Below are 17,275 nucleotides of genomic sequence, written 5' to 3'. Positions count from 1 at the left end.
GCGAATGTCAGGATCTTCAGGCCCAACACTGACCACTCTCAATCCTGACATCTTCAACTTTTCGGTGCCTCCTGCAGTGGCTCTCCGTGCTATATTTAGAGTCCTGCTGCACGGGGAATCGCAGTCCTTGGCCCGGGGTGGAAGGTGCTGAAACAGCCCGAGAGCTGCTGTCACTTTGGATGCTTTACTGCGCGCTTTATCCCCGGAGTCAGCCGGGGTCAAACGCTTTCTTGTACTAATTGAATATTAACGGAACGTTTCCGCCCACCTTCCACGTGTCTGTCTGGGTGAAGTCAGAAAAAAAGAAGTTTATGTTTTTTCCGTAAAGGGTCCAACAAGCCCTCCGTTTTTGGTAAAAAAAAAAAAAAAAAAAAAAAAAAAGGTAAACCAAAAACAAACTGGCAAGAATAGCGTTTTTACAAAGTGTTTGAGAGAAAATATTATGGTTGCATTGACCCTTATAAAAATGTTCCATATAAACCTCTGGAGATATTTATCTGATTTTAAAGCATGCCTACGTTTTGGGTGAATGAGATGCCATCGGGGCTATAAATGGGATCCAAACAGCAAACAGTTTGCTTGTGTTTTACGAGTTTCCTCCCACAGGGATTTAAACCCCATCATATATATGTACACACACACACACACACACACACACACACACACACACACACACACAAGCGCGCGAACGCACGTAGAATATTTAGGCTACTTGTTTACGCACAAGCATTTAGTCGGACAAAATCACCCAACATCTCATTAAAAAAAAAGAAATTATCCACGGCTTATAATTGTGTGAATTATAATCAAAATGATATTCATATCATTTCAAACTCCATATTTATAGTCAGAAATGCACATATATAATATATAATATCCATTGCGTCGATGTGTGCAGAATAATGCCAGTGATGTCAACCTGTAGGAGCTTCTAGTAGCCTTTAATATTTCAGTAGTAACTCTAGTTAGACTTTAATTCATGTATTATAATGTGTTTTTTATGTGGTTTAATATTTTTTTATAGACAAACCTCTCAGTAAAATATTCAATATATAAACATTGTTTCCGCGATGCATTTGTTTCGGACTTTTACATAAATTATAGTTTTGTTTGCGGTTTCTTGATTTGTTATTTTGATCTTAACTGTGCATCCCGGTTTCTACATATCTTTCTGAGTTATAACCATCGACTCGACTGTAGAAAACACTCCACGTGCGCGGCGGTGACCTTTGGAGAGCTTGATCTTCAGGAGCCGCAGGTTGAATTCCGGCCTGCAGTCTTTTCCTCCGACGGAGGATCCAGATCCAGCAGCGACCATCCTCGGCCCTTTCTCCCCTCATCTTCTCGTTTCGCCGCTGACGGCTGAAATGTGTTAAAGATGTCTCTCTCCCCCCCCTCCACCCCCCGGTAGAAACTGATCAGCCGCTTGCCTTCGGTCTGTGCGCCTCTTCCTCAGCATCAGGCCTGCACACGGATCGGGCAGCTCCGGACAAAGTCTCAGCAAAGCGCCGGTTTAAAAAAAAGCGATGCTTGATCTTTGGAACCGGTTATGTTTTAAGGGTCTGACCAAAAGCTTCAACAATATCAACTGCCTGTATATTATTATTATTATTATTATTATTTATAGTAGCCTATTCATATGAGTAGGCCTATTCTTATTCTTATTCTTATTCTTATTCGCCTAAAAGCCCATTGGGGAAAATGTGTCATTTGTTATACTGGGCTATATAAAAACAATTGACTTGACTTCATATTTGTTAATGATTATTATCATTAGTATGCTTTTATTTTAATATGTGACAGTAGTCTTCTATATTATGCTAGTCTTTATATTTACTTTCAGTGCTATTAGAAATAATTCTTCTTTGTATTAGACCAAAATCTAAACATTCATACTTTTTACTAATACTTTCCCAACACATTATTGAACGCAATAATGTTTTTTTTTTAAATAGAAGAATTGGTTATTTATTAATCCAATAATTGTCTGTATTGGGTCCAAATTGATTTGTTATTTTAAGGTATAATTATGCGTCGTTTTTTGACGATTGCTTTCATCAGAAAACAGGGAAGCAGAAATTTAGCTTTTTAAAATAATTTTTATCGGCCTAAATTAGTACAATGAATTAATGTATAGACCAACGTAATAAACAGATGGCAGGCCTGTGATGGAAGCCTATGTTTTAACATAAACTTGTATATCAGTTCCTGAGTTATCTCCCTCTAAACTGTGTTAACACACCAGTTTATTGGCTATCATATATATTTTCTTCCCTGTAACCGACCTGAAATAAGCCGTGCAGAGCCGAACCATTTCACGTGCTAATCTTGTCGTTCCTCTGTGTCCTGAGATCAGCCCACCTGTCCTGCTGCCGCTCTGCTCTGCCTCCGCAGCTGTCGGCCGACACAATGAAGCTGTAATGGAACTTTTCCTCCAATCCCTGGTAATGATGCAATCAGCGGCTCAGACATATGTGAAAAGACAGATATTAAAATGACTATTGGATGTTCACCAGGAGGCGAGGGCCGCGCACCGGCCTCGGCCGACAGACCTGGAGGATCAGCCTTCAGGGGAGAAGTGAAGCTGCAGGATCTGCGCGTCAAAGAGGGGAGACGTCGCACTGGTTGGTGAGGCCAATAAATGCATAATTTAACACAAACTGATATATTTTTTTTATTGTTTTATTATTCTGTTTGCAGGGCAATCTGCGTGTAAAGAAGACATGGATACAATGAGAGAATGTATAATAAGCTCATGTTTTTTGTTTGTTTTTTCTTTTCTTCCATAGGCTGCGTCAGTTCATTAGACTGCTGCAGTCCGTATGACGGTTCCTCTTCCAGGACGCGCGTCGCCCTCTGCTGCCATTGGACAAAACACTTTGTCTCGCTGTCTTTCCTCACTTCTCATTGGACGCGCTGGTTTGACAGGGAGCCGGAGGGCCGCCCCTCTGCGCCTGGAAAAAAAAAACTCCTCCAGAAGTGAGTATCAATCAGCGAGAAGTTAGGGGGGACAGAAAGAGAAAAGGAAAGACGCGGAGTGGAAGGACGTATAGACGCGCAAAGCGGCAGACCGCATCAAAACTATCAATCCTACCGGACTTGATCTCTCACGCGCAGCCAGGATGGCACAGTCTGCTTTCAAAAGTTTGACGCGGTGTTTCTAGTCACAGTTGGGATTACTTTGGACACTTGGTGAGTTTGCGCCCCGATTTAAACACTGACGTGTGCATTTTTTTTTTACTGTTTTGCTTCACTGCGTTGGACGGACAGAGTGTGTTTTTCGCCGCGTCCCCCCACCCCTCCCCACCTTTGGGTGGATTTGAGAGAAATGAGTGAGAGGAGGCGATCTGCCGCCGCTCTGAGCTCTAGAGCCCACGCTTTTTCCGTGGAAGCCCTGATCGGCTCCAACAAGAAGAGGAAGCTGCGGGGCTGGGAGGAGAAGGAGCTGGAGTTGTCCATGGAGAGCATCGCCACGGACGGAGAGGACCCGGCGCACTGTCTGGATATGGACCCGGGTCAGTGCGCAGACATGCACCACACCGCTCATACTGTCCGGATCTCCGTTATATCACTGCAGCGCAATGCAAACCGACGAGTCCCGAGTCAAAACATGGCTCCACTTTCAATGACCCAACCCACGACAGGGCATGTAGCTAGAAGCTCCACGCTCTCTGTGAATGTGGAGTCTTTTTTTTCTTCTTCTTCTTTAAACCAAGTGAGGGTTTCTGCTCAGTGGTTCCGCTCTGCTGCAGCGCGGCTACATAAAGAAGAACGTTTTTTTTTCCTGTTGTAGATGCAGCTTATAAACCTGATGCGTGCAGGCCTGTAGAGCAAGTCAGTCATGCTGGTCTACTGTCAGGAATATGATACAGAAAATGCATCAAAATATGCCTTAATTTGCATCAGTAACAAATGAAACTATCATAAGAACTTACAAATAGATTTTAGGACTCAACATCAGGCTCTAAGTGATTAGATGTGTCTTTTTGTCATGGCTGGGTTGGCTTGTCCAGGTTTTGACTCCGGACTGGTGGATTACTCTATAAGATATAAGTGACATGAAAAATATGAGTCAAAACATTTTCAAAGTTGTGTTGATGTTTGGACGCCGTTTGTCTTCAGTTTGGCTGCAGGCCTTCCGTTAGGCCTCGGCTTGTTGCACGAAGGCGCAGTGGCATGTAAATGTCAAAGTAAATAAACGTATCTAATGCGTTTCATTCTCAGACAATCACATTTCAGACATTTTGAATTATAATGTCCTCTGCTAAGAAATAACATCCCTGTGCAGAATTGCAGTTCACGTTGCACTAAAAGCGCCCTTCTTGCGCCACGCAGAACATCCAACATGCCCCAGGTATGAGAGCGTTCAGGGGACTGTGAGGGTAACATTAAAGACTTGATCATTCGTGTAAAATGTGTAGTCAGTTTAAAGATATTTTGTTAGAAATCAACCATCCAAATTCCGCGTAAAGTGTGAAGAAGGGAGTGGATAAGTGGAAATGCACGGCAAAAATAAATGAATCACATAGGCTAAATAGAAAATAATAAAGTAAAATTTACAAGAGAAACAGCAATTAAGATCCTTTTTTTGAAAATCAAGATAAAGTGTTATTATTTTGTTGTTTCAGCAATTGTCTATTAAATATATTCATTACAAGGGATGAGGCATTTTTTGCAACAACTACATTTTTTTTATGTAAGCACTTAATGTATATGTTTAAGTAAGTTTTAAATATCACATCTTATATACATCAACTTAAACGTTAATTTATTATTTTGCATATAAATTACATTATTACTCCATTTTGTGAGTAAACTAATTACAGGTGTAATGTAATTCTGGCTGTTTCATTTTAAACTCCTTAGATGTCAGTGTTTAAAGATGAACTGATCATACTGCGCCTCCAGAATCGGACCTGAAGTGACTTTAAACCTCGATGCTGAGACGTCGACACTTGTGAGCTTTATTTTTAAACTGACCGGCACAGAGTTGCGCGTGCTGCTTGAGCCACAGCAAAAATAAAAAAAAATAAAATAAAAGATAATTTAGTTTGAAAATGAAATGTCATTTAGTTTAAATATTGTTTAAGTTTGGTCGTCTTCTTGCAAAATCTTAGATTTGGTGAAAAAAAATTCCATGGATCCAAATGTGGCCCGTTCTTTATTGAATATTTAATGTAGCTTTAAATATACAAATCACATTCTCTCATATTTATATCACAGCTGATTAAATCTTTGTAGGAATGTAGAGACAGGCAGAACCGAAGCTTACCTCTGCCTGCTGCTCAGACAGTCTCAGGCCGAAGCTGAGTCCCGCTGCCTGCTGCAGTCTGACCGCGGGGGCGCAGCGCCTTTACGCACGGCTCCTCTGTGCTCTGAGACTGCCAGTGATTGAAATCCAAAAATATAAAATGTGAAAACCGGAGTAAACAACAAAGGAGGAGGATTTGAGGAGGGAGATTGTGTCTCTCGTGGGAAGATGATTGTCGTAGTGGTTGACATTGAAGTGTTGAACTGTTTGGAGCGTAAATGAGGGAAGGTGAGACTAAACGTTGATTGCAACGTTGCTAATGGCAAACAGCTTGTTCTTTTTCTTTACAAAAATAAAAAAGGGCAACGATAATCCACAAACATGAAACCTTTGACATCATTAAACAACCATGCAGTTATTGTGCTAATCTTTGCTTCAGAAAAAGTATTTCTGTTCATCTTCTCCCATGGTTTGTCTTGGAGAGTTTTAGGATTTGTGGCTCAATTAATTACCCAGTTCCCGCCCCAATCCCCCCCGGTCCCACTCATTAGCAGGCGGGTTCCTGGCAGGTTCAGCGGGTGCTGCTAGGGTCCTAAAGCCTCCCCTTTGGCGCGTCGGTGGTGACCGAGAACAGCGAGTCTCTGTGGTCAGATTATGTGGTTTAGAGGAATTCTTAACGAAGTGATTTTATTTTTACTCAACTCCAGGCGAGGCTGGAAGCCCTCTGGTCGTATAACACGTTTATTAGCCTCAAAGACAAGGGCAGGACTGAGAAACGCACAGGCTCAGAACCAGGCTCGCGTTTAACGGGCTGCATGTAAGAGCTGCACAGAAAAAAAGTAGATTTGTTAGACCTCACAAAACTACCCCAACCACATCTGCATAATATTTACCCTTTAATACATAAATTAACAAGTTGAACTACATCCAGTATAATATTTAATCGTATTTATGAAAGGCCTGACCCAAACTATGTGATTTTAAAAGGTGATACTTTGCGCTTTTAAGCACAGATTACACACATAACTAACTCACTCCGAACACCTGAAGCCGCTAGGCCTCTCTTAATCAACATCTATCAAGATTTCTGCATCATAACATAATACTAAAATGATCTAAACGCTTCCCCTTCCTTTCGCTGTTTCTCTAAAGAGTTCTCTGTCGACTTTTAGCATGCCGGCTGATAAAAGAGATTTGTACATGTCGTTTTTACTGCTGAGTCTCCATCAGTGAGGAAACAGGTGCTCTCTTTGTGTGGAGTGGGTAACTCAGTGATTTCATGCTCGACAGATTGCTACTGTCCTCTTCAGAATAATCACAATCAGAGAATCAGCTTCCTTGATGAAGCACCACTTTACTATAAATGCTGACCGTCAATGCAGGAGCCATATAGAGTACAATTTCACTCTCTATCAAACTTTTGAATTTCCCCTTAAGAATCTATATCTAAGTATGAAAACAAAATATGTCCACATTGAATAACAGTATCACATACAGCACATTCTGTATCTGCGTGTAACGCTCTATTGAATGTATGTGGTGCTTACACATATTCAAATACTCCAATCCAAGACGGTACCTTTTAAATTGCTGCACCACAACATCAAATGGAAACATTGCAGATGATATGAGATATATTTTATGCAAGTTTTTCAAATTTCAGTTTAACACCCTACAATAATTTCAGATATATCTGATGTATAAAAAAAAGTTAGGTAGATATTCTTAATTTGGTGTATTTTTGTATCTTAATTTTGTAATTTCTGCAATAAAAACCGTTCCAACATGACAGACTTATGATAAAGAGGATGTCCATATCCCACATTTATCTGCAGCTCCCACTTTAAAAACTCACAAGAGGTAACTACTGTAAAAAAAAAAAAAAAATACTCCTCCATTAAAAATAGTTACAACTTAATAAAATACATAGTTACTTCATACAAGCTCTCCGTCAGAGGAGTATCACCACATAAATAAACATTTCTATCTTCTCTCCGATTAAAAGCCTATTTATAACTTTAGTAAAAGCACTTCCGCTCCCTTTAATATATCATTGAATATATACATGCATTAAGGTCCTTCTTTAAGAAAACTCCAAATGTCTGAAGCTGACATGAGTGTGACTGAATGTGAACTGTGACACCGAGGACAGTTGGATAAACTGCACTGACTTTATTAAATTTAGGCCAATTTGTGGCCGACTATGGATGTTAGCGTCGTTTTAATGAGGCCTGGCATGAGCTGATTGGGAGCCCTTAACCACAAGATACCGAGTGTGTGTGTGTGTGTGTGTGTGTGTGTGTGTGTGTGTGTGTGTACCCGTGTGTGTGTGCGTGTGCATGTGTGTGTGTGTGTGTGTGTGTGTGTGTGTGGCTAACCACAGCAGATGTCAGGGCCAGTGTTCTGCTGAGTGAGCAAATTTTTGTTCATGAGTAAATGTCATTTTTTATTCATTCAACTTTTAAACACAAAACAACAACAACAGCTAAACTGAAGCTGAAAGAACCCCTTCACATGAGCTTGATGCTGAGTGATGCTGGACTACAAGTATCGTCCTGTGTTTTCTTCAGGTCTGATGTTTGAATGTACACATGAACATATACAAAAACCCAGGCCGGTGAGTGGCGGAGGACAGGTCCTTCAGCCTGGTGACAGGGCGTCCGGGCGGGGTCGACAGGCTCCTTCTTAGCCGGCAAATTCCCTCCTCCGCATCTCTGAGGCGCTCCTGCCAAAACGTTCTTATTTAATCGGGCCGCTTTTGCCCTTTGGAATGCGTCTGCTCCCTCTAAACATCCAGTTTTAGATGCCTGTAGTAGATACGGGGTTGCTCAATGTGGCTTTTCAGGCTGTGTTTGTTGCAAATAGTTTTGATGCCAGAGATTTCACACTTTTTTATGTAGTGTCAAATCTTGTTTCTGTCACAGTGGCAGAGCAACTGCATTTAGATTACAGGCCAAATCTCCAGACTAATGACATTCCTTTCAATTTATTACCTTATTCGGGTAGAGGAGACTAATTTTAGTCCTTTAAATAATACATTATTTACAATTATGGAACATCAAAGAGAAATAAAAATACCTCTGTAGATTAAAAAAATAATTCTTCCATTATATATATATATATATATATATATATATATATATATATATATATATATATATATATCTACTGGACGATCCTTAGCTGCTGACATCTGATCTAAGCCTGATATTGACAAAGTGATGCAGCTGTTTAAATCCAGTTTACAGCACTAAGACTTTGTTGGGAGTCAGTTTGACTGACTGTATCTGCCTGTGTGTGTGTGTGTGTGTGTGTGTGTGTGTGTGTGTGTGTGTGTGTGTGTGTGTGTGTGTGTGTGTAAAATCACGTGTGACAGTCCTCACTGGCTGCAGTGACACTGGAAGGATTCCCAAGAAGATGATGGAAAGTCTCTCTCTGTGTCTCCTGTGGTCATTACAGCCCTCCGCCCCCATCTCTCCTCCCCCTCCCCTCCTCCCTCCGCTCTTCCTATCTCCATCACTCCTCTCCGTGCTCTTGTTTCCAGCGGCGTTGGCTCGGCCTGCGCTGTGGCGGTTCTGCCTGGGACGCTGTCCAGTCTCTCAGCCGCTCTGCATTTGCATAACCACATTTGTGTGCCCTTAGTCTGCCAAGTCAACCTCCTCGTGTCAGGGCTCCCAATAAATAATACATTATTAGATTCTTTTATTTTTATTTTTTGTGGGGGGTTGGTGGTGTTGGATGGGGTGTAGGATATTCAGCTATAAACTTTTTTCTGTGAAAAGTGAAATAAGAGACATTATGTGATGATCTTATGAGAGTTTTGTCTGGGTAAAGGGTAGCTTTGAGGTGTCGAGACTTGACATCCCAACTGGAAAATCTTTGATGCATTTTCATATTTAACCCCAAAAGGTTTCCATTTTATTTTTTAAATAACATCACACATGTGTTAAGTGACATTTAAAGGTCTGAGTCAAGTAGAATCATTCTTGGTTTAGGAATTCAGCATTTTTTCTTTCAGTGGATTTTGATGCTTTTAAAGTACAAAAAGCGTCTGGATGTAGAATCTGGTGTAATTTTTAATTTCCTGTTTCACTTTAAAGAAGTCGTTCCGTTTAGGGGTTTTGAAATAGATTAATACAGTGAAAATGTAGGCTATGTGTAAAAAAAAAAAAAAGGAAAACCTTCACTTTTCAAATTGTCAGGTGTTCCTGTTATTTTGTCCACCCTGCCTGTGTCAGTTGGGCTGTTGGTTTGAAATAAAGTGAACAAGGCGAATGTGAAGGAGGCAGAGGTCACCCTGGTTGGTGTCTGCAGAGGCTCTCAGGCAGATGGAAAGCGTTCCTGTAGGTCTGGATTGGTTTCAGGATGGAGGGAACGTTTTTATCTGCTCTAACGTTGTGACGGTGTTGATGACTCTGAATGGTCAGTCTGTAAAATTTGGTCCAGAGGGAGCACTTGAGGGGAAACTTCATTTGCTGAACGCTTCCCGTCGGAATTCTACATTGTGTGGCCCAATTTCAAATTTGATATTTTCTACATTGCATTTCAAAGGCTTTACGCAACATTTATTCTGCTTTTGACATCAGCCCAGAACTCCATGACGAGTGGAGCCAGCGAGCCAAACTCGGCCGCTTCTCTCCAAGCTGCAGACGGCAGGTGATTTGGAGTCAGCGGAGAGTACCGCTGTACTTTCTCACCGTGCCAAGTTTCCTGCGTAAAGTCGTAAAGTATATTAATTCCAATATTCAGAGCTGCCTTCTCATCATCTTCCTCATTTTCCCCTCAGACTCGGAGGCAAGTCCCGGCTCGGACGGAGAGGGTCTGGCCGAAAGGACGTCGTGCTCCTTCGGCTCACCTGCCGAACTGGCCCCCGTGCCCTGCGAACCGTCGCCCCCGGCATCCATGGAGGAGATCCAGGTGGAGCTGCAGTGCGCAGACCTGTGGAAGCGCTTCCATGACATCGGCACGGAGATGATCATCACCAAGGCGGGCAGGTAGGACACACACACACACACACACACACACACACAGCTCAGTAGCCCAGAAGGTCTACGTGCGGCTACGTGTCGGACTCATGGCGCAGACAGACTGTGCGCCAAGTCTGCGTAAAAGGCAGACATGGCGCAGACAGACTGTGCGCCAAGTCTGCGTAAAAGGCGATTTGCGAACTTTTACGCTCAAAACGTTTTTGTGTGATTTATTTGGTGAAGACAAACCGCAAACAGAAATCCTCTTTTTTTTTTTTATAAAAGAGTGTTTTATGAGATTATGACTAAGATTATGACAACTCACCGTCACACAGATTTATCACATGCGCAAACCGAAAATCGACCCACAAAAATACTTCGTTTTTAAAGAAACAGTTCAGCTCACGCACACACACACAAACACACACGCACACGCACACACACACACACACACACACACACACACACACACACACACACACACACACACACACACACACTCCTCTGAGCTCTGTTTGGAGGGTGTTAATGTGTTGCACATGCAGGCCGCTCTGTTGTGTTCAGGCCTTCGTGACGCGGCAGGTTACTCCTGATCTCGGAGAAAAGGAGAGCTGGTTCTAATTAATCTCTCTGCAACATGTTCCGTGTTTTTCTCGCTCTCCCGGGCCAGCAGTGCAAACCCAGAGCAAGCGCAGAAGTTGACCTGCGGATCCTGCTGGAAGGACCTTTACCCGCAGTCTGCTCCGCTCCCACGCGCCCGGAACGCAGCACATTTCCACTAACATTTCCCCCTCTGTTCACATCAATCGGCAATGCTGACATTTGGTTTGATGTCGCTTCAACTTTACGGCAAATATCCTCCCTTAAAACAAGGTTTTCATTCTTTACCGCGTTGAGTCTTTTACGCTGTTGGTTCCTAGAGAATAAACCTCAGTGAGTAAACTCAGTGAGGTGAGATAATGCTTTACATTTTTTACACAAATGTGTTTATCCGATGAAAAGTTTCTTTTGATTATAGCAGTGCGGGGACTTTTCATGACAAACGATGATCTCATCCGTGTTGGAGTAACGTGGAGAAGTCCTTTTAGGCACTTTATAAAATGTATTTTTGCTTATTTTCCCTCTCAAATTGTTCAGTTATTAAGGACGTATTTATTTATCCAAGACCGTTTTCAAACGGATGTGAGACTAAATTAAACATCACAGAATACTTTGTGTATATATATATATATATATATATATATATATATATATATATATATATATATATATATATTCTGTTTGTTTTACACGAGAGGTTCTGGCTATTTGTTTGTAATGTATAAAATAGGTGGGGTTGATCTATGTATATTTTAGTCCACCTGTTATTTTGAAACCAGAGTTTTATTTTAATATTTTTTTCTGCGCTCCTCTCAGTTGTGACTTCAGATGAAAATGATTGAAATGAACCCTGATGTCGCTCTCCTCTCCTCTGCTCGTTACAGACTACACTCGGCTGTTTTTATGAATTGGGTTAAAATTGGTAACCAACTCATAAATAGAGCAACAATCATTTTGCGCCGAAGCAGAGAGAAGGCGGCCACGATCCTCGCCGTGTGTAATTCACGGCCTGCTCATAATAAACTCATAAATCCAGAAGAGAATGGAAGCGAGAGAACAGCCCTCTTTTCTAATAGGCAGGCCCGGATTTACGACCTTTAAATGAAATGGGGAAAATGCAGCGTTTGAAGTACAAAACGAGGTATTAAGTTGAAATGTCTCCCTCTCCACGTACAGACTGTTAATAAAGGTGCAGGTTTTCTTTATTCAGACTATAAATTCCACTGGGGGGTTTTGCATGAGTTTCAAGCTGCAGCTAATGGGAGGAGCTGGTTGCAAAAAATGATTTGAAGGGTAAAAAAAGGGTTAGTTAAAAAATACATCTATTTATATGTAAGTAACATTTTCAGTTTGACTGTTTCAAATTGATATTATGATTAAATAAATACTACAACCACAGAATACTCCACATTCCTGGAGTGCAAAGGTCAGAGGTCACAGTGACAATATGGAAGATTCTATTTGTCTTCACTAAAATTATGAAAATTATGGAGACGATCAAGAGCTGCGAGGCTGGAAAGATTCTCAGGGTGTAGATGTTCTGGAAGCTTTTGAAATAAATGCAATCTATTTGATTTTATTAGGCTAAATAAATACTGAACTCTGAGTGACCAAAACGCTGCAGGGGAGTCTTTCTGCTTTAGAAGCTGCAAACTGATTGGATGGATTTCAGTAGTCTTCAGTTAAAGCAGCCAATCAGGACCAGTTAGCACGAAACCAACTGCAAAACAAATAAAGGAATCTTTGAAAATGCAACTAAAAATAAGAATTCCCACAATGTTGTAAATATTAGTGCCTTTTTAATAGGGTGACCTGATATAAAAAATGCTAAATTAATTTAGATGTTTCTACATTGGAATACATGTGTGCTGTGTATTTGTTTTGATCTAAAAGAAGTACTGCATACCTTTTTCTCTCTCTCTTCCTCAGATCAATCATTATTTTTGCCCCTGAACTGTTTGTTTTCCTTATTTGCCATATTTCTCAGCATTTGCTTGTTTTGATCAAAACTCTTACTGTGAACAAGAAGACACAACTAAGTTTAGGAAGATGTCCACCTCAGGTTCCTCCTCAACCACAGTGGCAGAAAACAGACATCCAGACTGGATGAAATCAGACTTTTTACATGACTTGATTTTGTCTGTTAATGTTTTTTTTTTATTATTCTCCTAAATGAATTGCTAAACACAGTTACTGTATGTATTAGAGTTTCTTCAGGCTGCTAAAAAACAACTGCTGAGATCGCCGGTCGGGTTTCAGTGATGGTTATTTTTTTGGCACATTGGTTCTTTTCAGAGTAACTTTCTTGTAAATGTTCATCTCTTTTCATTATGAACACAACAGAAGGAAAGAGACAGAAGCACGAGAGTCACTCCATCACATTGATCCCTACATGTTGCTTTTTCTCCTTCAGGAGGATGTTTCCAGCCATGCGAGTGAAGATAGCCGGTCTGGACCCTCATCAGCAGTATTACATCGCCATGGACATCGTGCCTGTGGACAACAAGAGATACAGGTACCTTCTTTACACACAAAAACATAAATGGGAGTGAATGCCTGTGCTGACATATCAGACATCAGCTAGTCGTTGTCGTCCAGAACAGAGAGACATTACTGTCTTTGCACATTGTATTTATGTTCCTTGCCATTTTACTGCCCTTCCAAATGCAGAAATGTATCCCAGAGTTTCTCTACCAAACACCTGCTAAACCAAAATCAGTTGATTCTTTCTGGTTTCAGTGGGGACTTTAATGTCCCATGATGGTCTAAATGCTGTTTCAGATGCTTCTCAGCTGTGACAAGAATTAAACTGCTGAGAAATTGTATTTCTTTGTAGTAGGCATAAGAGAAATGTACAGACGCTGCACTGAATAGCATTCGGCCACTTCAATTCAATTCAATTCAATTCAATTCAATTCAATTCAATTCAATTCAATTTTATTTATAGTATCAAATCATAACAAGAGTTATCTCGAGACACTTTACACATAGAGTAGGTCTAGACCACATTCTATAATTTACAAAGCCCCAACAATTCCAACAATTACAGTAATTCCCTCAAGAGCAAGCAGTGCGACAGACAGACTTCAGTCCACAGAAAGTTTAATAAATGCACAGCTGTACATAATATGCACACGCACAGTCGTATCTGCAAATGCATGAGTGAGCCCCCACTTCTGCCGCTGCTACAGCTGGAGCTGTTTTTTTTTTTCCTGGAGGATTTTCAAATGTCAGACCGAGCATAAACATTTTGACCTAGTTGGATTTTTCTCAACGTTCATGCCATTTCTCATGTTAGAGTCGAACGTAACAGGATTTGGACTGAACCAAACAGCCTCATTTTTCAGATTTCTAATAACTGCTACGAGAGTTGTTTCTTTCTTCTTCTTCTTCTTCTTCTTCTTCTTGGCAACACAGCGAGAATAGTTACTCCCCATCATCAGTGAAGTGAAGCAAGAGTGATTAAAGTGTGCATGTGCTGGAGGAGGGCTTGTATATGATGGATCTCTCTGGATATGTAATAAGACTGATATCCTGGCCCACAGTATACGTCCCAGAAGTCAGAGCCAAAGAGAGGAGATTGAAATGTATTCATCATCCCACTGGGCGAGCAGCAGAGCCAGAGGCTGCAAATAGGATAACTCTCAACATTCAGGTCTAATGACGGAAATGGGAAAAAAAGCTGTTGAGATGGAAAAAGGATTTGCGATGCTGCATGTGAACCTGCTGCTGTTATGGGTGACTGTGGACGTTTTATAGGGTTACTTTAATGGTTCAATACAGTTTTTTTTAAAGGTATTTGTTATTGACTATTGACAGAAATGAGCAAGTGAGATGATGAAGATGATTATGAGAGAAACGTGTTCAAAGTTTACCTGCGTATTCAGTGGTTGCATCTCGGTTTTATAAATGCTGATGCAGATACAGGCTGTTCCTGTGTGATGAAGTGATAATGTGGCAAATAACCCAGAGCTGCCTCATTGCATTTAAAATAGAGTTTGAGCAGTGAAGAGCTTCTAAAAGCTGATGCTGCTGTTTTCGTATTAAAGCTGCCAGGAGGTTTTTGTGCTGATATTTGAAATTAATGGTTGCGAAACAGCATTTAGACTATCATGGAACAGTGAAGCAGACAGATGAACCTCATTTAGAAAAGCTGGGAAGTATTAACCTGAAAGGACAAGGCTGGCGTTGTACTATATTTTTTAAAGCTTTAGTGCCTAACTTTTTGATAATAATGAACATCCGTTACATTCAAGCCATTGCCAAATGAGTTGATACAAAGCTAATTAAGACTATCAGCTCCACACTAGAGGATGCAAACCCGACCCGAGCTCGGACAGATATTTAGAAATTATGTTCAGGTTCGGGTCGGGGTCGGTCACATCAGCACGATAAGGCATTGCACATTTTAAATTTAAAGCAGCCTATTATGTAGGTAGCCAATGGGACTTGAAGCAAAGGTTAGTTTTTGTGATTCAAATAAAATATTAATATATGACACATGCCTTTGGTGTAGGAGATCTGGGTTCAATTCCCACTGCAATACATCAACCAATGTGTCCCGGAGCAAGACACTTAACCCCTAGTTGCTCCAGAGGCGTGCAGCCTCTGACATATGTGGCAACTGGAAGTCGCTTTGGATAAAAGCGTCAGCTAAATGACATGTAATGTAATGTTTATGTAGCTGTGACAACGAAACACGTGCATATTAGGCTACATGTAGATGTGTCATTAGTATGAGAAAAAAATTAGATTAGAACTGTGTCGGGCTCGGGTTGAGCTCGGACATAAATATCTTAATGCCTGTCAGGTCTCAGGTCTGGTTCAGTTACTGCTCTGTCGGACGCGGGCCGGGCTCGGAAAGAAGAATGCAGCCCTATCCGCACTCTACTCCACACAACGCTCTCTGTATTTCTCACTATGGCTGTGTTTAGAACATGGTGTCGCACGGCGACTTTCACGCACAGAAACTCTCCTGAAGATAATGACCTCTCCTGAAGAGTCCATCATGTTTTTTTTAATCCTCCGTGTCCTCCTTGTCTACTAGCGACTGCGTGGCGGAGGGGTGGGGGTGGAGGGGGGGCGGGAGGTGGGGGGGATGACCTGTGTCATGCGGATGCAACAACAGTGGTGTTGTCGTTACTTAGAATTCCTCATGGGGGTGACAGAAACTACGCACTACAGCTTTAAATTCCATGAAAAACCAACGATGAATTAAGGCCAATTCATGGTTTCTGCTGCTGTGTGGGGGGTCGCGAGGGTCTACTTGCATCTGCCTGACTTAAATGCCGCCATTTGCTCAAGCCAGTGAGCTTGTAGTGAGCACAGTCCGCACGCACCCAAATAAAGTCCTACTTGACAACTTGACTAAAATGTCGTGCACAGTATGTATGTTCTGTACTTCCCATTCTTGGTCCTTCACAAACACCATTTTTTCTTGCTCTCAGGAGGGCGCCATCATGTGTATGCAGAACCCTCAATTGTAGTATGTATAGTGCGAGCCTGCAACTGTCCGTCTCACACTTTACTTCATGCAAATGCAAACTAATTTAATCTTGACAATAATTCCCTTCATGAAACCTAAGATTAGAGAGTCTGTATTTAAACATACTTGTTTATCAGGTTCACTTGAGTCGTGTGTGTTCCCAGTAGTGTATTGAGTGTACCAGCAGTGTTTTAAAAGCCTTTCTTTGCAGCTGGTGAGCATATTTTAAAGCAGAAAGTTCAATGACATAAAACATGTTTACAGGGAGTTAGTTTTGTTTTCATGCATTGCTATGCGAGAGTGAATATTTGATTAAAGGCTGAGCATGCCACAGATATATCCCCCCTCTCTCTGCAAAACCAAACCCTGTCATCTCAGAAGGAAACAGAGAAAGGGCTCTTCTCACTCACGTCAAGTAAGATTTATTTCGGACAAAAAAAACTTGGTTTGTCTGCATAAAAACAAACACTGAACATAAATAAAGTGACTTCTGCAATGTGTGCATCTGGGTTTGAGCCTACATTTCATGTGTCGCTGTTTATTAATGAAAAGTTTTCCACCAGAGCGTAGCAGGCGTTCTGCCCTGCCGCCTCTCCCGCTCTCCCACCAGCGAACCAAGACATCATGGAGGACTTTTAGAGGCCAGAAGATCTTGTAAAATTAAATAGGATTTTCTTCCTGGCTGGGGGAATTTACCACAGTGCTTTGCAAACTGAGCTGGGAGCTGTCACTGGTGTGTCTCACAGGCCTAGGGAGTTTGAGGGTCTGGAAATACGGTCTTTATTGGAATCTATTTGCTTGACTTGGGCTCCCTGCCCCTCTTTAGGAACGTCTCATTGGTACCAAGCTCATTAAATCTCCATATATTACAGCGCTTTTATGTGGACAGTCGTTCGGTTCGCTCCGAGCTCTCAAGCCGCTGAACGTGGGGGCTGTCTGGCTCCTCAAACATACATCATTCTTTCAGCACAC

At 41.5% G+C, this 17,275-nt stretch overlaps 1 protein-coding gene across 3 annotated transcripts in view; it reads left to right on the top strand.

Moving 5' to 3' along the window:
* Nucleotides 1-2,993: 2,993 nt before the first annotated feature.
* Nucleotides 2,994-17,275, top strand: part of tbx15 (T-box transcription factor 15) — a 42,969-nt gene continuing 28,687 nt past the window's right edge. For 2 of the 3 annotated variants that reach the window (XM_028592145.1, XM_028592144.1), the window contains exons 1-3: nucleotides 2,994-3,515; nucleotides 10,038-10,245; nucleotides 13,232-13,333. In XM_028592145.1, the coding sequence (XP_028447946.1) occupies nucleotides 3,329-3,515; nucleotides 10,038-10,245; nucleotides 13,232-13,333 (497 nt within the window). In that variant the 5' untranslated portion in view covers nucleotides 2,994-3,328. The remainder of the gene's footprint in view (nucleotides 3,516-10,037; nucleotides 10,246-13,231; nucleotides 13,334-17,275) is intronic. The other variant, XM_028592146.1, reaches the window with a different exon arrangement.

This window comes from Perca flavescens, chromosome 11 (assembly GCF_004354835.1).
Source record: "Perca flavescens isolate YP-PL-M2 chromosome 11, PFLA_1.0, whole genome shotgun sequence".
In the NCBI taxonomy this organism is placed as follows: domain Eukaryota; kingdom Metazoa; phylum Chordata; class Actinopteri; order Perciformes; family Percidae; genus Perca; species Perca flavescens.
This window is presented reverse-complemented; position numbering and strand designations above follow the sequence as displayed.